This window comes from Photinus pyralis, unplaced genomic scaffold (assembly GCF_008802855.1).
Source record: "Photinus pyralis isolate 1611_PpyrPB1 unplaced genomic scaffold, Ppyr1.3 Ppyr1.4_LG5, whole genome shotgun sequence".
NCBI classification, from domain to species: domain Eukaryota; kingdom Metazoa; phylum Arthropoda; class Insecta; order Coleoptera; family Lampyridae; genus Photinus; species Photinus pyralis.
The window spans coordinates 6,255,590-6,275,138 of record NW_022170596.1 but is presented as its reverse complement, the minus strand read 5'-3'; the positions used below and the strand labels follow the sequence as shown (position 1 = coordinate 6,275,138).

Below are 19,549 nucleotides of genomic sequence, written 5' to 3'. Positions count from 1 at the left end.
ACACCCTATTTTGATGATGGTAAGAAAGAACGGCGGTAGTTGGTAGAGAACAGTTACATTAATTAGAATACCATGAAAAATAAAATCCATTTTTTTTGTTATAAAATCCACTAAAAATTATCAATTCATGTAGCATATCGTATTCTAAGCAGTACCGAGCTCCGTGTAGACTGCATAACGAATTATTTCAATTCGCTCATTTGCACATTGAAAAATGAAAAAATCCACAAATAGCTGAATTAACCAAGTTGATTTTGCCTTCATTAATGAATCCTTAAAATAGTGATGGTAAAGGCGATTGAGTTTGCGCTGAATTATGTAAAACACGCCTAGATAGAGAAGCCTTTGCAAAGACTTAAAGCATTAAGTCGTGTAGTAATTGAAGTCAAAGGTTAAAAGATGACACCAGACACAGAATATCCCTACTTTCCGTACTACAAATTATACACCTAATCAAACCAAATACACTATTTCGACGAGTCGCTTTAGTTACTCTTACTATGCGGTTCGGTGATTGCAAGTTATACTAGTGCATTTAACCCAAATTTGCTTTTGTTTGTCAATTATCACCTGAAGTATTGGTGAGTATGACATCTGCTATTTTAATCCTTAATTTAAAAAAAAAGCTAAATGTAAAGTCATGGAAACCACAATGGTTGCCCCATTGCTTTACATTAGTGCACATTTTCCAAATAAGTGTGCCCAAACATGTCCTTTACAGTATCGTCCTGATATACTTATCAAAAATTCATTGCACGTTGCTTGATAAAGGGAAAATAAAGACGTACATAGAGGGCAGTGCAGCATATTAGATTTTAAACGGTGCACTCACAATGAATTCCAGAGTAATTAAAGCTTCCCACGCAGAATTAAAATTTATACGTCCAACGAGTTGTGGAATTCTAAATGACGTAATTTATTTTAGGTCAAATAGGAGTACAAAATTTAGGTTACGTTCCGACTATACATATGCTGAATGAGAATGTGCAGTTTATTAAATAGCAAAAGCTTTAGGATGAGTATACACATAACATAATATGTAAAATAGGAAAGGATAATCAAATGAATTTTTGGATTTTGATCTTGGACCTTCTTCACTTCCACAGTAGCTACGAGCCCAGTTTGTATGTACCTACGTATTGAACGAAAACAAATAGACATTATTTTACCTTTTTGCTTGTCTTTTTGTTTATTTTACAATTTTTCCACGTGCATTCATTTCATCGAACTTGGGAGTACCTGGAGTGAGATAGATCCTGCAGATACCAAATTTCGTCGAAAAATTTTTTTCGCAACCACGTTTAGAGGTGCTCCCTTTCGTGATAGGAATGCTGAACAATTTTTTGAAAAATTAGAAAGGACATAGATACCCCAAAACCTCTTCATAGTCGTGTCACCAGTCTTTCTAATTCTTACAGTTGCAGAGAAAAAAATTAAAAAAGAAATGTAAATTTCACCACTTTTTTGAGGGTGGCTTCCAAACGAAACACTTTTTTTTTAAAAAAGTGCTTGTTTTGATCCCCTCTATCACCGAATTACATTCTTGTATGTCACACCCTGTATTAATACAATTCTTCTGTATAGGGTGTCCTATTAATAAAGGTCACAGACCATATCTATGAAACCGTTAACTGCACTGCTCGAGGAAAAAGATTTTGTTTAGAAATCGCTGGAAATTATTTTCAAGATTCAAGCAGATATCAAAATGCGGTTCTCATTGATATTTTCACTTTTTCATCTTATTTGATAGTATCATATAATTGCCGTTCCATATGAAATTTTCCAGAAAACCTGCAAAATTTATGTGAAAATCGGGTAACATAAACCGAAGTTACATTCAACTCCTTAAACAGACGTACCCCTTTCCCCGCCCTTATATTTTATGAGCTCGCGCAATATGGCGCGCATCAAAATGATGCAAAATTCATACAAGATTGCGATGCATGTAATTTGTATGTATGTTTGTTGGGTATATTTTAGGAAAAATCATTTTTCTACTTAACCATGAATCGTGCGCCCTCTAGCGTCAAACCTAGAAACTTGAATATAATTTCCAGCGTCCAGATATGGCCTGTTACCTTATTAATAGGACACCCTGTACGTGTGCTTCTCCTCCCTACACGACCGGACGGATTTTGATGAAATTTTTGTTATATGTCTCTGTGTGTCCCCGAATTGTTTAAATTCACAACTATGCTCGATCGGATTATCGGGGCTTTTTAAAAGCTTCTTTCTTCGTTGATGTCGCACTGTGCTATTTAGCGTATCGTGCCGATGAATTTAAATTTTTACATTCTGTAAGCTGGCTTTTCGTTATCCCTCAATATCGAGCGTACGAAGAAGCGGGGGAAAATCTAGTAGTATAATAAATTCTATTTTAGAAAATGGTGTTGAATATTTGTTTTGGTCCAACATATACAGTGATATTCATGTAGAAGTAGACATACGGATTTCCTATAGGAATTTCCTATGTCTACTTTTGCATGATAAAAAGTCTCCTGAAAGACGCCTATTTTACACAACAAATGAGGACCTGCCTGTCATATTAATTAATTTGAATATTATCGCTTTGACTTCCCTATTCTGATTTCGGTTCGCGTGCGATGTATTCAACTACAGAAAAAGTTGATATTTCCAATTGGAATAGTACCGATAACAGTTAAAGGAGCTTAAGAGATTTATTTTCTGTGAAGCTACAGCAACGATATTCAAATTAATAATTAATATGACAGTCAGATCTTTATTTGTTTCAAGAAGTTATTTTGGTTGCATAAAATTAGGCGTCTTTCAGGAGACTTTTATCATGTAAAAGTAGACATAGGAAATTCCTATAGGAAATCCCTATGTCTACTTCTACATGAATATCACTGTATGTGACTGGGCTCGTAATGCGTAAGGGACGGGGGCATTTTTACTGAGGGAAATAGTGAATAGGTGAATTAATCTAGAACTCGTCTTTCGATAAAATCGTTCCTCTGTCATTTATGTGAACGTCAAGGGTCACGGAAACAAATAATACCCCCCCCCCCTTCAAAATTGCATGTATATTTCAGTTTACTCTACGTGTTGAAATAAACGCATGCGATCGTGATTTTTGTTAGAAAACGCCATAAGACTCCACTATGGGAGATGTGATAAGCTGAACGCAAGCTTTCCGTCTTTCTTCATCGACCACGATACTGCACAATTTAACTATGAGTTCGTACACCTCTCTGTGTTTCTTTCCAAAAACGCATATGAACTCGTCTGTGCAATAGGCCAATTCCCTCGTCAATTCCTTACGATGAAATTTCACTACCTCATTAACCTCTTCGTGTAGTGAACGACGAAAGAGTCTTAATTCATGCATACACAGAAAGTGCATCTCTTGAGTTACTGACACGCGTAAGTATTGTATACGGGATGAAGTAAAAAACTTCAAAATAACATTTTTGAACATTCAATTATTTGTAAATCCAGATACACAGTGTGATAAGGATGTCTATCATGGGGATGTCGCAAACCATAGAAGTATAGAAGATACGACGTTGGTTAAATTAGAGTGAAGAGATATTATGATGCTTTAAAGAAAACCAGAACATTTCGATTACTTCCGAAGATATGCCAGAAAATGCGAAATTTGCCGATTTCGTTTTTATTTATTTCTGATGTTAAACCGATACAAAAAAATAAAAAACACTTTCTCATTGTCACTTTTTGAGCTCAAAAAGACACTGTTGTTCAATACAACGCTTCGTTTCGGAGAGATCATCATCTTTATTGTTTATATGGCCCGTAAGGGAAATAGGCACTGTAGTGAGTAAGTAAGAAAACACTGTTGTTCAATACAACGCTTCGTTTCGGAGAGATCATCATCTTTATTGTTTATATGGCCCGTAAGGGAAATAGGCACTGTAGTGAGTAAGTAAGAAAACAAAAGTTCGAAACTGCGCACAACGCCCTAATCGTGTGAAAATCGAATCTAAAAAAAAATAATGTTAGGTCCGATAATTTGTTTACCTGACCTCGTATACTTATTCTCCTAAGCGATCGAACACTTTCAAATTTTGATTTTACCATTTTAAGTTTGCCCCAAAAAAGCACATGATGCTTACGTATAGAAGGTAATATACAGGGTGGTGACTTGCGTAACGCATCATAGGGATTTCAATGTAAAATTCATAACATGCGATTATTAGCTCCCCAAATTATTTTATAGTAAAAATATATTAAAGTTTGTTGTAGACAAAAATTTTTTACGTCAATCAACCGTATTAGTTTTCAATTGTTTGCATAATAAAGACGGAAAATTGGAAAAATAAAACCCCCATCTTTTTCAATAATCTGTGATGCTATGGAATATTATAATACAAAAACTACGCCAATATCCGTCATGCCATGGAATGAATGCTATAAAACCAATCAAATTCTATCAAAAATTATTATATTTAGAACAGTGAATTCAATATAAAGAAAGACCAAATTACTAAAAACGGTTTCCTAATATAACAATTTACAATAAATGTTCGAATACGAGTAAGTCACCATTAACTGCAAGACAGTAACCAAGTCGATCATAAAATCCATTTCGAACTGCTGCTAATTGATAACTGGATATCTTTTTGTTTTAGAAAATTCCATGGCAACGCAGATTATTGAAAAAAGATGTGGGTTTTATTTTTCCAATTTTCCATCTTTATATGAAAAAAATTGAAAACTAATACGATTTATTGGCGTAAAAAAATATTTTCTACAAAAAACTTTAACACATTTTTGCTCTAAAATAATTTGGGGAGCCCATAATCGCATGTTATGAATTTTACATTGAAATCCCTATGATGCGTTACGCAAGTCCCCACCCTGTATAGGCGATTGTTCACTACTCCACCCATTGACTTTGAATGAAACTAGCACATTTGAGGAATTTTAGTCAGTTCAAGAAATATGCAGTGTGCCCCCCCAATTGTTGGGTCGGCTCTTGTAAAAGACAAAAAATAGAATTGAATTTTGGTCTTCTGGGGATCAGGCCTGTTTGGTTGGACATAATTTTGATTTCGAAAAATATAGGGTGCCTTGGAAATGTCCAAAAAACATTTTTTTTGTACCAATAAAATGCTCTTTGGGAACGAGATACGCACAAATGTTATTAAGAAAAGTTGTTCAGAATGCAAAACTGAGTAAACGTGCAGTCATGGGCCTAGTTTGATTTTTTATGTTTTTAGCGCATTTCCACAAAAATATAAAAAAAAGCGTTATTGTGGCCACTTTGTCCGTCCGTCCGTCCGCTCGTTCGTTGAAACAGCTATTGTTCTACTATTTTCGCTATTTGGCTCGTTATGGGGTCGAGGCTCGCACCAAAGAAAGAATTTTTTCTGCGTTTATTGCTAAAAAAGTTATTGTAAAAAAACCAAAAAACCGTTTTTTACATGTTCCATAATTTTACATCAATATCTAAAAATCTATTTCCGTCCTTCCATATACCGATGTTATAAATATTACCTTAAAAAAGTTGGTTTTTTTCGGTATTAGTAATCAAAACTCTCTCATCTTTTTGGATCTGTATTTCTTGCTCTGAGGGATTTTAAATTCGTCTAAATCTAATTCCATCATATTTAGATTTACGGCATACCACCTAAACAATCACACTTTACAGGTTCTATACAAAATGGCCACCTCAACCCCTTCAGAAGAAGCTAACGTGACGAAGATAGAAGCCGGATCGCTAGAACTGGAAGCTAGACTGCCAAACGATGAAGAAAAGGCTGAACTTGACAAGATTAAAGACAAGTACAAGAAGCGTAAGTGAACAAGACGTCCGCGTTGCGGGGTAAAATGTAATTCAAACTTCTTGCAGCGGCGGCGGGTACGTTCTACCTTATATACGTAGTATTAAACACGGTAATGTTGTGCGTGGGAATAATCACCGCCCAAGACTGTCCCATTAACCCAAAGATACCAATTTATCTAGCCGTCGCGGGCGCGGTAGGAATTGTGTCCAAGTTACTTCCGTTTATTAACTACAAATTGCAATTGAACGTACTGCAATGGATCGCGTATCTGTTGTACGTCTTTGAATTCGCTTGGATGATAGCGGGTAAGCTTCCGTTTCCAGAATCAGTAAAAAAAGGTGACAATTCGGTTTTTAGGTTCCGTCTGGATATACAGCATATATCAACCGAACTACCATCCCAGCGAAGGACCTCATTGTGATAAAACCGCGTACCTTCTGGCATTTTGGTTACTCACCATAAATTATATTTACATCGGACTCACGATTCTCTTTACGTGCTGCATACTTGGTTGCTTACTTGTGTGCGTGGCCAAATTTATAAACTTTTGTAAATCCATTGAGGATTAGCAGACAAATACAATAATTATACAGTGTATTTTGGCCTGCAGGAGTCGGCAACCCGTGGCGGGAACCTGAACCATTTTATGTTTATGATATTTTTGAGCTTTAGAGGACACGCTGTATACTTAAAAATATACAACGATAACGATATTTTGTACACATGAAACATTATTATATAATGAATATATATACCGGGTGATTCATTAGAACTGATGACAGTTTGAATTTCCCACAAAACAAAAATTTTTAAAGGTTGGTAATAATAGATTATCATTTGCCTAATTCCAGTGGTGTATGTAGAATCACTCTCCAAGGAGTAATAATTTATTTTTAATTTACAAATAAGTCGTTATTATTTAAATCGTTATTAAATCAATCAGAATAATTACGTCGATTCTCATAATCAAGAGCGTGCAGTTGCTGTAGAACAGAAACCCGGTACGGGTGTATGTATACGTAGATCTTTATGCAAAATTCGTTGGCATGTTGCATAAGACACTCCTGTAATTCGAAAATAAAGTTAGTAGATATTTATTCTACGTGCACCACTTACCAGCCTGGGCACTTAACTGACGGATTGATTTTCTGGAACTCGCTTCCATTCTTTGTCTTCGACCACTTCATCGTTTCTTAGTCATGGATGACCTGTTTTTTTCTTCTTTGCAAATGCAATTCTTGTTTTCAAATCGATCAACGATTCGTTTCTTATGATTGGCAAATGCTTTATAAGAAATAATAAGATCGGGACACTGTTCCTTCCATAAACTGCTCTCGACAGGACTGGAGGATCCTCAAGAAGGGGATTTTTAACCTACAAATGCACATTAGTCTAATTTAACCGTTATTTAATTACTTACTTCAACAAATTCTTGAATTTACAGCGTAGTTTTGGAAAGAACTGTTTGATAATACAGATTGGAAAAGTAAATTAAAAACAACAACAAATTAACGAAATAACGACGGCACTGGTGACTAATAAGAATTAGTAAAATAACTAAAAATATATCATCGCCAATTCAATCACGTAAAAAACACTAGAATTGTACGCGCGAAATTCAAACTGTCCTCAGTTCTAATGATTCACCCGGTATATTTCAGTTAAGTATATCATAATTGTTACTTTTTCGAAATAAAAGACCAATAGGTACTTGGTAAATCTTAATTTATTATTCTCTTGCCAACATTTGGTGTTGGTGCTGGAGAGCCGAGCGAAGAAAGATATTTGTCGTACAATACCAATTACAATATCAATTACAATACAGGTAAGGGAGTTTTTCTTAAAACATTATGCTCACTTTAAAAAAAGCAACTTCAACTTAATTGGCGAGTGTTTTACTTTTCTATCTTTGAACTACCTGTCCTTTTTTTTATTTTACTCGATGTCAACACTTTTGACTATTGCTACTTTACCAATTTATAACTGTATACATAACTGAATACAGTGCAAATATTTCATTAATGTTATTTGGGATATTTATTCATGTACTATGTAACTGCACCACTTATTTTTACTGATTATTGGATTAGATTGATCTGATTTTTTTAAGTGAACATATTTTGGGGTGATACATATGGTAGCTGATATGCATCCCAGTACAATTATCAGAAAATCACCACCGTCAAACAGGGCTTTATAACGCAGCACACTTACATTAAAATTCAAATAAAACGCTCGCCAGGAAAGATTGCCGGTCACAGCACACCTTGTGTCGATTTACAATCTATGTTTTTCTTAAGATGCGAGCGACTTCCGGAATAGGGTCGTGCCAATGTTGAACGAAAAATCTTTTTGTTCAACATTGACACGATACGTAGATTGTAGACCGGGATCAAGTGTTCTATGACCGGCAATCTTTTCTGGCGAGAGGTTTAGAGCAACTCTCCAGTGGAAAGTAGTTCTAGGAACTAAGCATCTATAATAGTCACATTTCGCGTTTGGAAAAATGCGCTTAAAATTTACCAAAAAAGCATGTTTGAGTGAGTATGATTTCTGTAGCTATTCAAATCTCTCCATGTTTGATCTTGATGTTTTTGTTTATACAAGGTGTTCTCAAATTTGATGGAAATACGGAAGGGGCTAATTGTTTAGGACATTTTATGACTAAAAGTGACGATAAATAAATAAAGTTAAAAAATCTAATTTTTTTAGGTTTTTTGCTTCTGATGTTGTTCCTGTTTTTAAAAAAACTCAAATATGGCGACGACGAAAAACGCCAAAGAATTTGAGAAATTCCAAGAATCAAAAAATACTAACAAATTTGAGCAATAAGAAAAATGAAGCTGAAAAATCATGAGTGAGAACCTAAAAAGTCTCGTAGACTTAAAAAAATTCAAGAGATCGTAAGAATCAGAGATTGGACAATTGAAGAAAAAGAGTTGAAATAATCCAAAAAAACTGAAAGAATGCAAAATTCCTAAGAATTAATTCGTTTATTATAATAAAAAGCATTTAAATAGCGCCGGTAAAATTCAAGAAATCTCAACGAATCCGACAAAACGGAAGAATGTTCAAATTCTTAAGCATCATAACGGGTCTAGATAACCTCGAAAATTACCCATCTTAAAAATTTGTAGAACTCTAGGAGAAGAATAGAAGTAATTTCAAGACGAACGAAAGAATCCAAAAAATAGGAAGAAACCCAAAAAACAGAAAACCCAAGACTTCCAAGAAGCTGAAATAAGAGAATTTTATAGATACGAAAAATGAGAAAAGAGAACCCTAAAAAAAGAAGAATTCGAAGGATCTGAAGAAACCAAAAGAAATGGAAAATCAGAAAAATTCGATGTATACATATACGATGCACATACTCCGTGGTAATTGACAAGAGTAGGCTCCGAAGAATCTGAATAATCCGTTGAATATGTAGAATAGAAACGGGCGAATAAAAAAATGGAAGAATTAAGAAAAATTGTTATCCTAAAGATAAGAAGGAACCACAGAATTGGATAAAACCCGTAGAATCAACAAACTAACTTAAAAATTGAAAATATATTATGAAATAAAAAAAAATAGAAGAATGTAAGATATCCAAAAATTAGGAAGAAACCAAACAACCAGAAAATATGCAGATTAAAAATTACGAGCACTTGATGGATTCGAAGCATGAAAAAAATACGGAAGATCCAAAGGAACCAAAGAACGGAAGATTCAAATCCCCTGTGGCAAATTAAAAATCCAAAAAATTTAAGTACCTAATGCATGAATGCAAATAATCGAAAAAAGAGTCCATTGAGAATACTAAATAATCCAGACAATTTGAATGCATGCCAAGAAACCTAGAAAAAAATGAAAAAAATAGATGAAAACCACATCAGGTGAACCTAACGAATTTTATGGATACTAAAAATCTGAAAGTTCGAAATCATTTACAATCTCAAAAATCTGAACCGTTTGGCGGATATGAAGAATACGAAACATCTGAAAATTTCAAGAAACCATGAATTCGGAATTCGAAGAAATGAAATAATCTAAACAATTCGAAGCAGACGAATAGAAATAAGGAATAAAACCTGAAAAATCGAAAGTATTAGAAGAAACAAGAATTCGAAGAACCCGAAAGTTATGATCGTTTGAGAAACTCGAAGAACTTCTCATAAAATTTAAATAAAATTATTTAAATTGGACCAGGTTCATTCGAAGTTGTATTTATTTTATTTATAAACCTCTCTAGTTATCAAATAATTATAAGTACAATACTAAAATTACTCCAGCTAATCTCTGAAGGTGAAGGTTTATTTCTGTTTGTAATCGTCACCGGTTTGCTGATTGATAACATTGAATAGAACCTACCACATAGAAAAGCAAACAGAAAATCCGGCGCCACAACGTCGCCTTTTCATCACAGCACGCAAGTGGGGCACATCGAATTAATTCGAGCAACGCTCAACAACCATCAGGTGAGAATTAAAATTCGGTCACGCTGACAACTTTCCCCATCATATTTATTCCATGTGCTTAGTGTTTATGTTCCCAATTAATTTTTGGGAGATTCTGCGCATTTTTAACGGCCTTCGCACGATAGACTATACACTGTGACGTGAAGCGTGCATCGAAAATCGGAACGGCGGCGTTAGTTTGTTGGCCTGCTTTTCTAATAAAGCAAGTTTGATTTGCTTGTTGAGCCTAAAATTTATAGCTGCTGTAAATATAAAAAGTGTTCCTAGTGGTATTTTTGTACCTCAACACTAATAGTAAGTAGGTAGGTAAGATTTGAATAAATTTGTTCACAAAGACGCGTGCTGTGTGCTGCTTTAGATAAAGTTGAAAAATGTTCACTAACAATGCTCGAATTTTTTAAGTTAAATGCCTATGTGAGAAATGGCCTATTTCATTTATACTATTTTTGTTGTGTAATATGCGCAAGGTCGCCAATCTTAATGCAACGCAACATGCGGGTGGGGCGCTTTTGTATTAAATTTCGTGCTATAAATAGGTACAAGTGCCGCCTGTTATTTCGGTCGGTTTTTGTCTTCGAAGTTAACCCAAATTTATGTGTACAAAAATGTGCAAACTTCAGTTGCCGGTAATGCAAGTGGGAATAAATAATGGCATCTGTGTCATGAACTATAGCGATAACGAACTGAATTACACTGTCATTGTGTTATGTATTATTGTTGTTATTATGTAAAGTAATTATGTAATAACGCCCTCCCATGTTGAAGGTTGTTTAACAAGCTTCCTCCGTTAAGTATAGGTTTAGTTTTATTTTTAGCTTCCTAGCATGTGCTAGGTAGCTATTGCGATAGCCGTTTTTTGAACATTTCAAAATTTCATCAAATGTCGACGTTTTAGACCATTTTAAGCAACTTTTAAAGAATAAAATTTTTTTCCGTCTGTATGTACGTACGTACGTACGTACGTATGTACGTACGTACGTACGTTTGTTGGCAATTTTCTGAGAAAACGGCTCGACGGATTTTGTTGAAATTTTGTATATATGTTTTAGGCATACCGAACAGAAAAATAACGGGCCGGATTTTTGAAAAAAAATTTTGGAGCGCCGTAACGGCATCGAACTTTTTTTTCAAATAGCAACCTAAAATTTTTATTCTATTATTTGGAAGACCTTATTTTCCTGTGTACAACCTACAAAAAATTGGGCCGGGTTATATTATCAAAAAACGGAGAAAAAAATTGTCAAAGTCAAAAAATTGTGTTGCATATGTGCAAAACGCAACGATCTTGTTTCTGAAGCAATTTAAACGAAATTTCTATGGTAAGTCCCTTTAATAAAAGCAAACAAAATTCATGCGCAAAAATCGTGTTGCGCATGCGCAGAAATGCAATTTTCTTATTTATGGAACAATTAAAACGAAATTTGGATGGTAGGTCCTCCTAATAAAAGAAAACAAAATGCATGCGCAAAAAATCGAGTTGCGCATGTGCAACATCCAACTTTCTTATTTATGGAGCAATTTTAACGAAATATAGATGGTAGGTCCCTCTAATAAAAGCAAACAAAATGCATGCGCAAAAATCGTGTTGCGCATGCGCAGAAATGCAACTTTCTTATTTATGGAACAATTTTAACGAAATTTAGATGGTAGGTCCTTTTAATAAAAGCAAACAAAATGCATGCGTAAAAAATTCACCTTTCTTATTTTTTCCGTCTGTATGTACGTACGTACGTTTGTTGGCAATTTTATGAGAATGTTGACGTTTTAGATTATTTTAAGCAACTTTTAAAGAATAAATTTTTCCCGTCTGTAAGTGCGTACATATGTTGGCAATTTTTGGTTTCAGCTAGGAAGCTATTCTGTCAAGAATTTGACACCTGGTTTTCCGTCTGTATGTACGTACGTACGTACGTACGTTTGTTGGCAATTTTCTGAGAAAACGGCTCGACGGATTTTGTTGAAATTTTGTATATATGTTTTAGGCATACCGAACAGAAAAATAACGGGCCGGATTTTTGAAAAAAAATTTTGGAGCGCCGTAACGGCATCGAACTTTTTTTTTCAAATAGCAACCTAAAATTTTTATTCTATTATTTGGTAGACCTTATTTTGCTGTGTACAACCTACAAAAAATTGGGCCGGGTTATATTATCAAAAAACGGAGAAAAAAAATTGTCAAAGTCAAAAAATTGTGTTGCATATGTGCAAAACGCAACGATCTTGTTTCTGAAGCAATTTAAACGAAATTTCTATGGTAAATCCCTTTAATAAAAGCAAACAAAATTCATGCGCAAAAATCGTGTTGCGCATGCGCAGAAATGCAATTTTCTTATTTATGGAACAATTAAAACGAAATTTGGATGGTAGGTCCTCCTAATAAAAGAAAACAAAATGCATGCGCAAAAAAACGAGTTGCGCATGTGCAACATCCAACTTTCTTATTTATGGAGCAATTTTAACGAAAATTGGATGGTAGGTCCCTCTAATAAAAGCAAACAAAATGCATGTGCAAAAATCGTGTTGCGCATGCGCAGAAATGCAACTTTCTTATTTATGGAACAATTTTAACGAAATTTAGATGGTAGGTCCTTTTAATAAAAGCTAACAAAATGCATGCGCAAAAAATAGTGTTGCGCATGTGCAATATCCAACTTTCTTATTTATGGAGCAATTTTAACGAAATTTGGATGGTAGGTCCCTCTAATAAAAGCAAACAAAATGCATGCGTAAAAAAACATATGTTGGCAATTTGGTTTCAGCTAGGAAGCTATTCTGTCAAGAATTTGACACCTGGTTTAAGAATGAAACAAAAGGTTAAAAAGTACTATTACGTTATTACCGTTCATCCGCACCTCTACGTTTTTGAACAACTTTTAGATGCTAAAGTCTAGATTTTTTTTGCCAATTTATTTTCAAATTTTTGGAATGCTAATGGAGAGTTTTAGAGTTTTCGGGCCCCCCCCCCCCCTACTATTAACTTGCGCCACTGGACGTTCTGTCTTCGGCAATTTGCCTGCTAACTTCAACCAGTTATAAGATGGGTTCTGAATTGTGTTTATAATTGCAACCAGCATTAACCTTAATACTGAAATTGATTATTAACTAATATTTACATCTTTTACCTTTACCCTAGAATACCTAGATAAAAGTTACTATATTTTATAGCAGATGTCAAATTGACAATTTAATAGATTTGAATGAGTACCTAGGCTAAATCTTTGGAGATAAAGCTTAGACGATATAGTACAAGATAAAGTGATCACTTCATCCACATCACTTTAGTGTTTGTTTACATTGAACGTATACGTAAATATATATTTCATAAACCGTAAGTGTGCGTTTACAATGAACGTATACGTAAATATTTCATAAACCGTAACTCGTACATATCCGTATCGTTTCCGTAAATTTACTTCGCTGTTTACAATAAACCAAAGATCATACTACAAGTAGTATGATCTTTGACCGTAGGTAACTTTGAAACATTTTCAACCTTTGCGACTATGCGCAAGACTTATACATATCGCTTACATATACGTACGTAAAAATTACGTTCATTGTAAACACCTTCGTATGTTTCTATACAGTTCAACTTTGCGAAATTTTTACGTTTTATGTATTTCTTACGTATACGTTCATTGTAAACAAGCACTTAAGGACAAGAGTAGATATTGTGAAACAGGCCATTGGGCATTCTTTTCTCTAAAATAAAACCTCCACTGTTAGTGACTGAGATTGTGGATCTATTTTAAAATCCTCCCCAAATCGATAAAGTATGAGTTGAGGTATGAGTTGACATGTTTGCCATAACTCATGATCAATTCATTTGAACTTATCCCCCCCCCCCTGGCGCATTGTCTTTTTTAAATATCTCCTGCAAACACAAGATACAATTTCAAATGCGAACTATCAACAAAACCTCTATATCAAGACTAATAAAAACAAGAGATTCTCCAAATAAAATCAGCGCCTACTGGGCCATTTTAAACATTTGAATTTCATTTAGAGAACTACCGCCCAAAAATTGATATTTTTTTCTCGATATCGGCCGCAGATGCAAAAAAATGAACCTTTAATCATAATATAAGCCAAAAAATTAACCCCTTGCGTATGTTAAGGTACATTTTTAGGAACACTGTAACGTCTAAGATCCCTGTGGAAATAATTCCTTTACTGTAAAAGATACGGGGAAAAAAATGTAGGACAAAAATTGTGCACAATTACCGTCACCATGTGTCTAAAATATGTTTGATCACCAGTGCCGTGCTGTCTTTCGCAGTATGACCCTTTTTCCTCAAAATTTGACCGTTTTTCAAATTTTTTTCAGAGGAACAAAATCGCGCGGTTAGTATCAGTGGAAATTTTGTAGCTCGGCTATCCGGAGCTGTAATTTGTTTAGGGGATGACATTCAGAATTTAAAAAAATATGAATTTTGCGAAAATTCAATCAAAATTTTTCTTTTTTCGATAAAGGACCTAACAAAATTATGTGAATGTGGAAGAAAGCTTAGCATGTGCCTCAATTCAAAACTTATCCGCCGGTCGATTTAGTTTCTCGGGGAAAAAATTCGAAAAACGCTCAAATTGTGAGGAAAGGTTATAACACCGAAATCTTTAAAGCTAAAGCCATAATTTGGTGCACTTTCCAATTCTTCAATAAAATTTGGGGTGCTCCATTAAAAAACGTAGGTTTGATACGCCAGTGGAATACAGCACGCCATTGGTGAGCAGAAATATTTTAGAAACATGGCGACGGTAATCGTGTACAATTTTGCTCTAAGATTTTTTTTCGATATCTGTTATGGTAAAGGAATTATGATCCAAAGGGTCTTAGATGATACCGAGGATGATACACTCTACATAATGTACCTATCCATTACTTTTTTAGTCATTTTTCCTTGGTTTTCACAAAAGTGCGTTTCAATGGTGTTGGTTGTCCCAAAATCGAAATTATTCGTGCATGATTCATTTCTCGTAACCTTTTATGGAATCGTTAGGTCAAAGAGGATTATCCCATTCAACGGTGTTAGTTTCCAAGTTTTCATAAAACCATTATATGTTTTCCGAGATGTTTTCCCAATTTCAGTGTTGAAAAATTATCAACACGATAACAAGTTAAAAAGTAATCGTAAACGATTTACATAAAGCGCATTTGCACTTGCATTCATTTCCCATTTGTAAGATGCAACTTCTGTTAAAATCGTAAAAATCCGGCCACAAATATGAAAGATAGCGTTGCACATGGGCAATCCATTTTGACGTGCTACTTCAATTTCAGTTTATGAGAAGAATTTCATTTCAATGCTTTTCTAAATAAGAAAGTTGGAACTGCGCATGCGCAAACCTAAATTTTAAAACTAATGTTAGATTTTCCTTTGTTCCAAGCGCCTAAATATCAAATTTCACTTAAATGCTTCCATAGATAAAAAAGTTGGCACTGCGCATGCGCAAAATAAAATTTTGAAATTGGCGTTTGATTTTCCTTTATCCCAAGTGCCTATGTATCAAATTTCGTTTAAATTCTTCCATAAATAAAACAGTTGGCACTGCGCATGCGCAAAACCAAATTTTGAAATTGGCGTTTGATTTTCCTTTATCCCAAGTGCCTCTGTATCAAATTTCATTCAAATTCTTTTATAAGTAAAAAATTTGCAATTCGGTTTATAAATGGTCGAGATGCGAAAAGGGCATTGTGAATTTTGAATCGATTCGACTCAACTTTTGGCATTGCGTATTATATGGCTAAGGCTATGCCCATATTGAATTTTATGCAATTCAGTTCATAACTAACGGAGATGTAAAAGCGATCGGACATTTCTAAACAAAGTTATCGTTCACACGGACAGATAGAGGGACAGACAGACAAAGAACAGACGGACAGACCAACAGGCAGACGACAGACAGCAATGCAAAATTATAAACGATTCTAGGATCGTTAATAAACGGCAAAAGTGTAAAATTATGGAACATGTAAAAAACGGTTTTTTGTTTTTTTTACAATAACTTTTTTCTCCAACCACCTGAATAAGACGCTATTTTGTGACAGTGTTCGGTACGTAAAATTGACGTTTTGCGGATTAATCGCTTTCACCATGGCAACTGTACAAAAAGTGGATACTTTTGGTCCTAGTACCAAAAAGAAATTGACCTTGAAAATTGGCCAATTAAAAAATTACAATCACGGAGATATGTCACATTGGCATCGTTTTACATTGCAGGTTGTAAGATATTTCTATACATACAAATCAAATATTTTTGCATATTCAATGCAAATAATGATGTTACCTATACGTATGTACATGTATTGAAAATGATTTACGCCCGCTATTTTTATTTAAACCATGTGTAACGTAATTTACATATTCCGTGAACGTAATTTTAATACGTATACAACCCGCCGTCGCGCGTAACGCCATCTATACTTCAGACCCATTGCACTATTATCTGTCATTTTGAATTCAAAATTTGAAAAAGTTAATTGCAATTAATTTTAATTAAAAAACTGTGTGGTAAGTTTTTTATTTCAATATCAATACAAAATATAACAATATTAATTGTGTATACAATAAAATGACTGAAACTGATAGCGACATGGATTGCACTCCGCCAGAGATTATAGAAACGGCAGAACATGCTACCTCAAGATTTACTCCCTACAAAGTCGCGAGAGGTGAGAAGTAAGAAGTAAGAACGAATAGGTCATAAGTTAACCTAAAAACTAGAGTGGCATGACACGTGAGGACAAGAAAGCAGAAGTTCTTATACTATAGTAGTGAAACTGTGACTGAATCTAAATTCGAATATAATTTGAAGTAAAGGGAGTTGGAGAAAAAATTTTATGTTTTATTCGTACAAAAAATGCGTTTTCGGGACTCGGAAGGTTGCTGGACTCCGCTAACGCGTCGTCCAGCAACTATCTTCCTCGTCCCGAAAACTGACATTTTTTGTACTAATGAAACAAATAACTATTTGTTTTTTTTACAATAACTTTTTTTGTAAGCGGTACAGAAAAAATTCCTTCCTTGGTACAAGACTCGACACCATAACGAACCAAATAGCGAAAAAACTCTTAAGATAAAGAGCTAGTAGCGTCGCAAAACGAGCGGACGGACGGACGGACAAAGTGGCCACAATAGCGCATTTTTTTTTGTGGAAATGCGCTAAAAATGGAGCATCGGGGCGCTAGCGTCTGTACCACCAGCACAGAGTTGCAAAACCAGCGACAATTTCATTAAAATAAACTACTTTACCCCCTAAAAACTCACCCCGATTGCATGTGCTCAATTTTGTTTTCACTTTCCAACGATTCTCATTGGTACTGGCACTAGTTTTGATAATTTTCTGTCTTTTTAAAAGGTAACGGGCGATCAAAAATGAGCGACGGCGAGGCGCCTTTGGAAGTTCAAGTTACGTACCTACGATTTCCCATGTAAACAAAAATTCCAAAGGTGACACAAAGGTGGCACTCTTGATAATCATACAGTTCCAATAATTCATTTTCAAAATATGAGGGAGGGGGGCAACTTCGAAGAAATTTAAAAATGGGATACCCAAAAACAAACCATGTACCTCCTTCGGAATCAACACAGAGAAATTCGTTTCCATTTATCCCTAACCATTTTGTGGAAAACCTGGAAAATGCATATTATGGATGAAGGTTTTTGGTATGTAATAGAGGCCTTTAAAACACACGGTGCTGCAAAATTAGTTCCTTTTTTGGTTATAGTTTATGAATGTTTTGCGTCGGCGAGATTCTTGCATTTGATTTTACAAGCGCGTTACTTCGTAACTAATTTTACGTAATTTACAGGAAGTTCTAGTCAAAATATACCGTCATGGCATCATCACCACCTCAAGAGCAGGCGCCGCTAAATATGCAAAGGCAACCGCTCGAGGCGGGCATAAACCGACAAGATTCACAGGTGAAGAGCCAGGTCGATGAGTTAAGAGAAAAAGTGCAAAAACGTAAGTTTTACACGACGAGACCGTTCAAGCTAATATCATGAGGTTTCAGCGGCTGTGAGCACAGGCCTTATAGTGTTCTTAATACTAAACATCGTCATGTTTTGTGTCGGTGTGGCCACAACGAAAGACTGTCCAATAAAGCCGATTATTCCCATATACTTAGCAGTCGCTGGTATGTTCTGGACACGAGGGTCCTGCTATCATTACTGTAATGATTTGTAGGTGCGCTGGGGATTGTTACCAAGATACTTCCCATCGTCAACATGAAGTTTTTCAATAACACCTTAATAGAACGCGTCGTGTACGCTCTGTTTATAATCGAATTCATATGGATGATTTTAGGTAGGTTAGGAACGTCGATGTAGGCGTGAAACTACATGTGTAAAATTTCAGGGTCCGTTTGGATTTATAGCATCTATGAACCTCCCTACAAGCCTATCACCGATCAGCCTCACTGCAACAAGACCGCGTACCTTTTGGCATTTTGGTTGCTGACATTACATTACATATTTTTGCTGCTATCCATTCTCATTCCCTGCTGTGTTTTTTGTTGTATATTTACGTGCGCAATGGTATCAACTAATTGAACTATTTCCTCTGCAAGCTTATGATTGTATGTTTACGTATATTCGGTATATGTACTGATCTTGTAGCTTTGAGCGTGTAAAAATAAACTATTACCACACAATCACACCTCAGCAGTGAGTATTCAATATTCACATAGAAGCAATTTCTGCGTGTTTTGATACATCTGATAATAAATAAGTTAAAGGATAACTTAATCAAACGCTACCTCCGAGGAAGTGCATAGAGGTTCGCAAATATGAGGCACGGTAGCACCAACGAAAACTACAAAAAATAGACTAGGAAACTAGGAAAATATTAACACCTAAGAAGGCTTTCGAACACTCCCGAAGGAATTCATAGACTTACACTTAAAACCTCTGGAAATAACCACTTAGAAAATTCTGAAAAGCCTTCTAAACACTTTCTAGAGTCTTATAAGCAATTAAATACCTCGAAATACAATAAAAAGCTTTCCGGAGCTTTATATCATGCTTCTAGAGTACGTATTTCATCTCTTTTATAGTACTTACGATAAAAAGGGAAGAACGCAAATGTATAACCTCACTAGGGGCACAGATGAACTCCGTCCAAACTAATTACTTCGGAATTCCTAAATTATGAGTTCAATCGCCAGAGATCAACATCTTCGGAAGATGGCAATTAGAATTCCATGCGTTCTACCTTACACTTTCAACTGTTTTTTTTAAATCGACGTATACTTCGATACGGCTTACGAAGGAAAAGAAGTGACAATCGACAACCAAAAATCAAGGCGCTGGCAATCTGGGC

At 35.1% G+C, this 19,549-nt stretch overlaps 2 protein-coding genes across 4 annotated transcripts; both read left to right on the top strand.

The window, feature by feature from the left end:
- The first annotated feature begins 427 nt into the window (after positions 1-427).
- LOC116171368 (transmembrane protein 272-like) lies at positions 428-6,792 on the top strand. Its single transcript, XM_031488160.1, has 4 exons — positions 428-581; positions 5,633-5,777; positions 5,834-6,073; positions 6,126-6,792. The coding sequence occupies exons 2-4, from the start codon at positions 5,645-5,647 to the stop codon at positions 6,335-6,337; spliced, it is 585 nt and encodes a 194-aa protein (XP_031344020.1). The 5' UTR covers positions 428-581; positions 5,633-5,644; the 3' UTR covers positions 6,338-6,792.
- A 3,288-nt stretch (positions 6,793-10,080) lies between these two features.
- LOC116172269 (transmembrane protein 272-like) lies at positions 10,081-18,891 on the top strand. 3 transcript variants are annotated; one of them, XM_031489445.1, is made up of 5 exons: positions 10,081-10,228; positions 18,039-18,193; positions 18,243-18,365; positions 18,416-18,535; positions 18,587-18,891. In XM_031489445.1, the coding sequence occupies exons 2-5, from the start codon at positions 18,064-18,066 to the stop codon at positions 18,778-18,780; spliced, it is 567 nt and encodes a 188-aa protein (XP_031345305.1). In that variant the 5' UTR covers positions 10,081-10,228; positions 18,039-18,063; the 3' UTR covers positions 18,781-18,891. The 3 variants fall into 3 exon arrangements, with proteins under 3 accessions (XP_031345305.1, XP_031345306.1, XP_031345307.1); XM_031489446.1 differs by lacking the exon at positions 10,081-10,228 and adding an exon at positions 10,272-10,530; XM_031489447.1 differs by lacking the exon at positions 10,081-10,228 and adding an exon at positions 10,273-10,522.
- Positions 18,892-19,549: the final 658 nt, after the last annotated feature.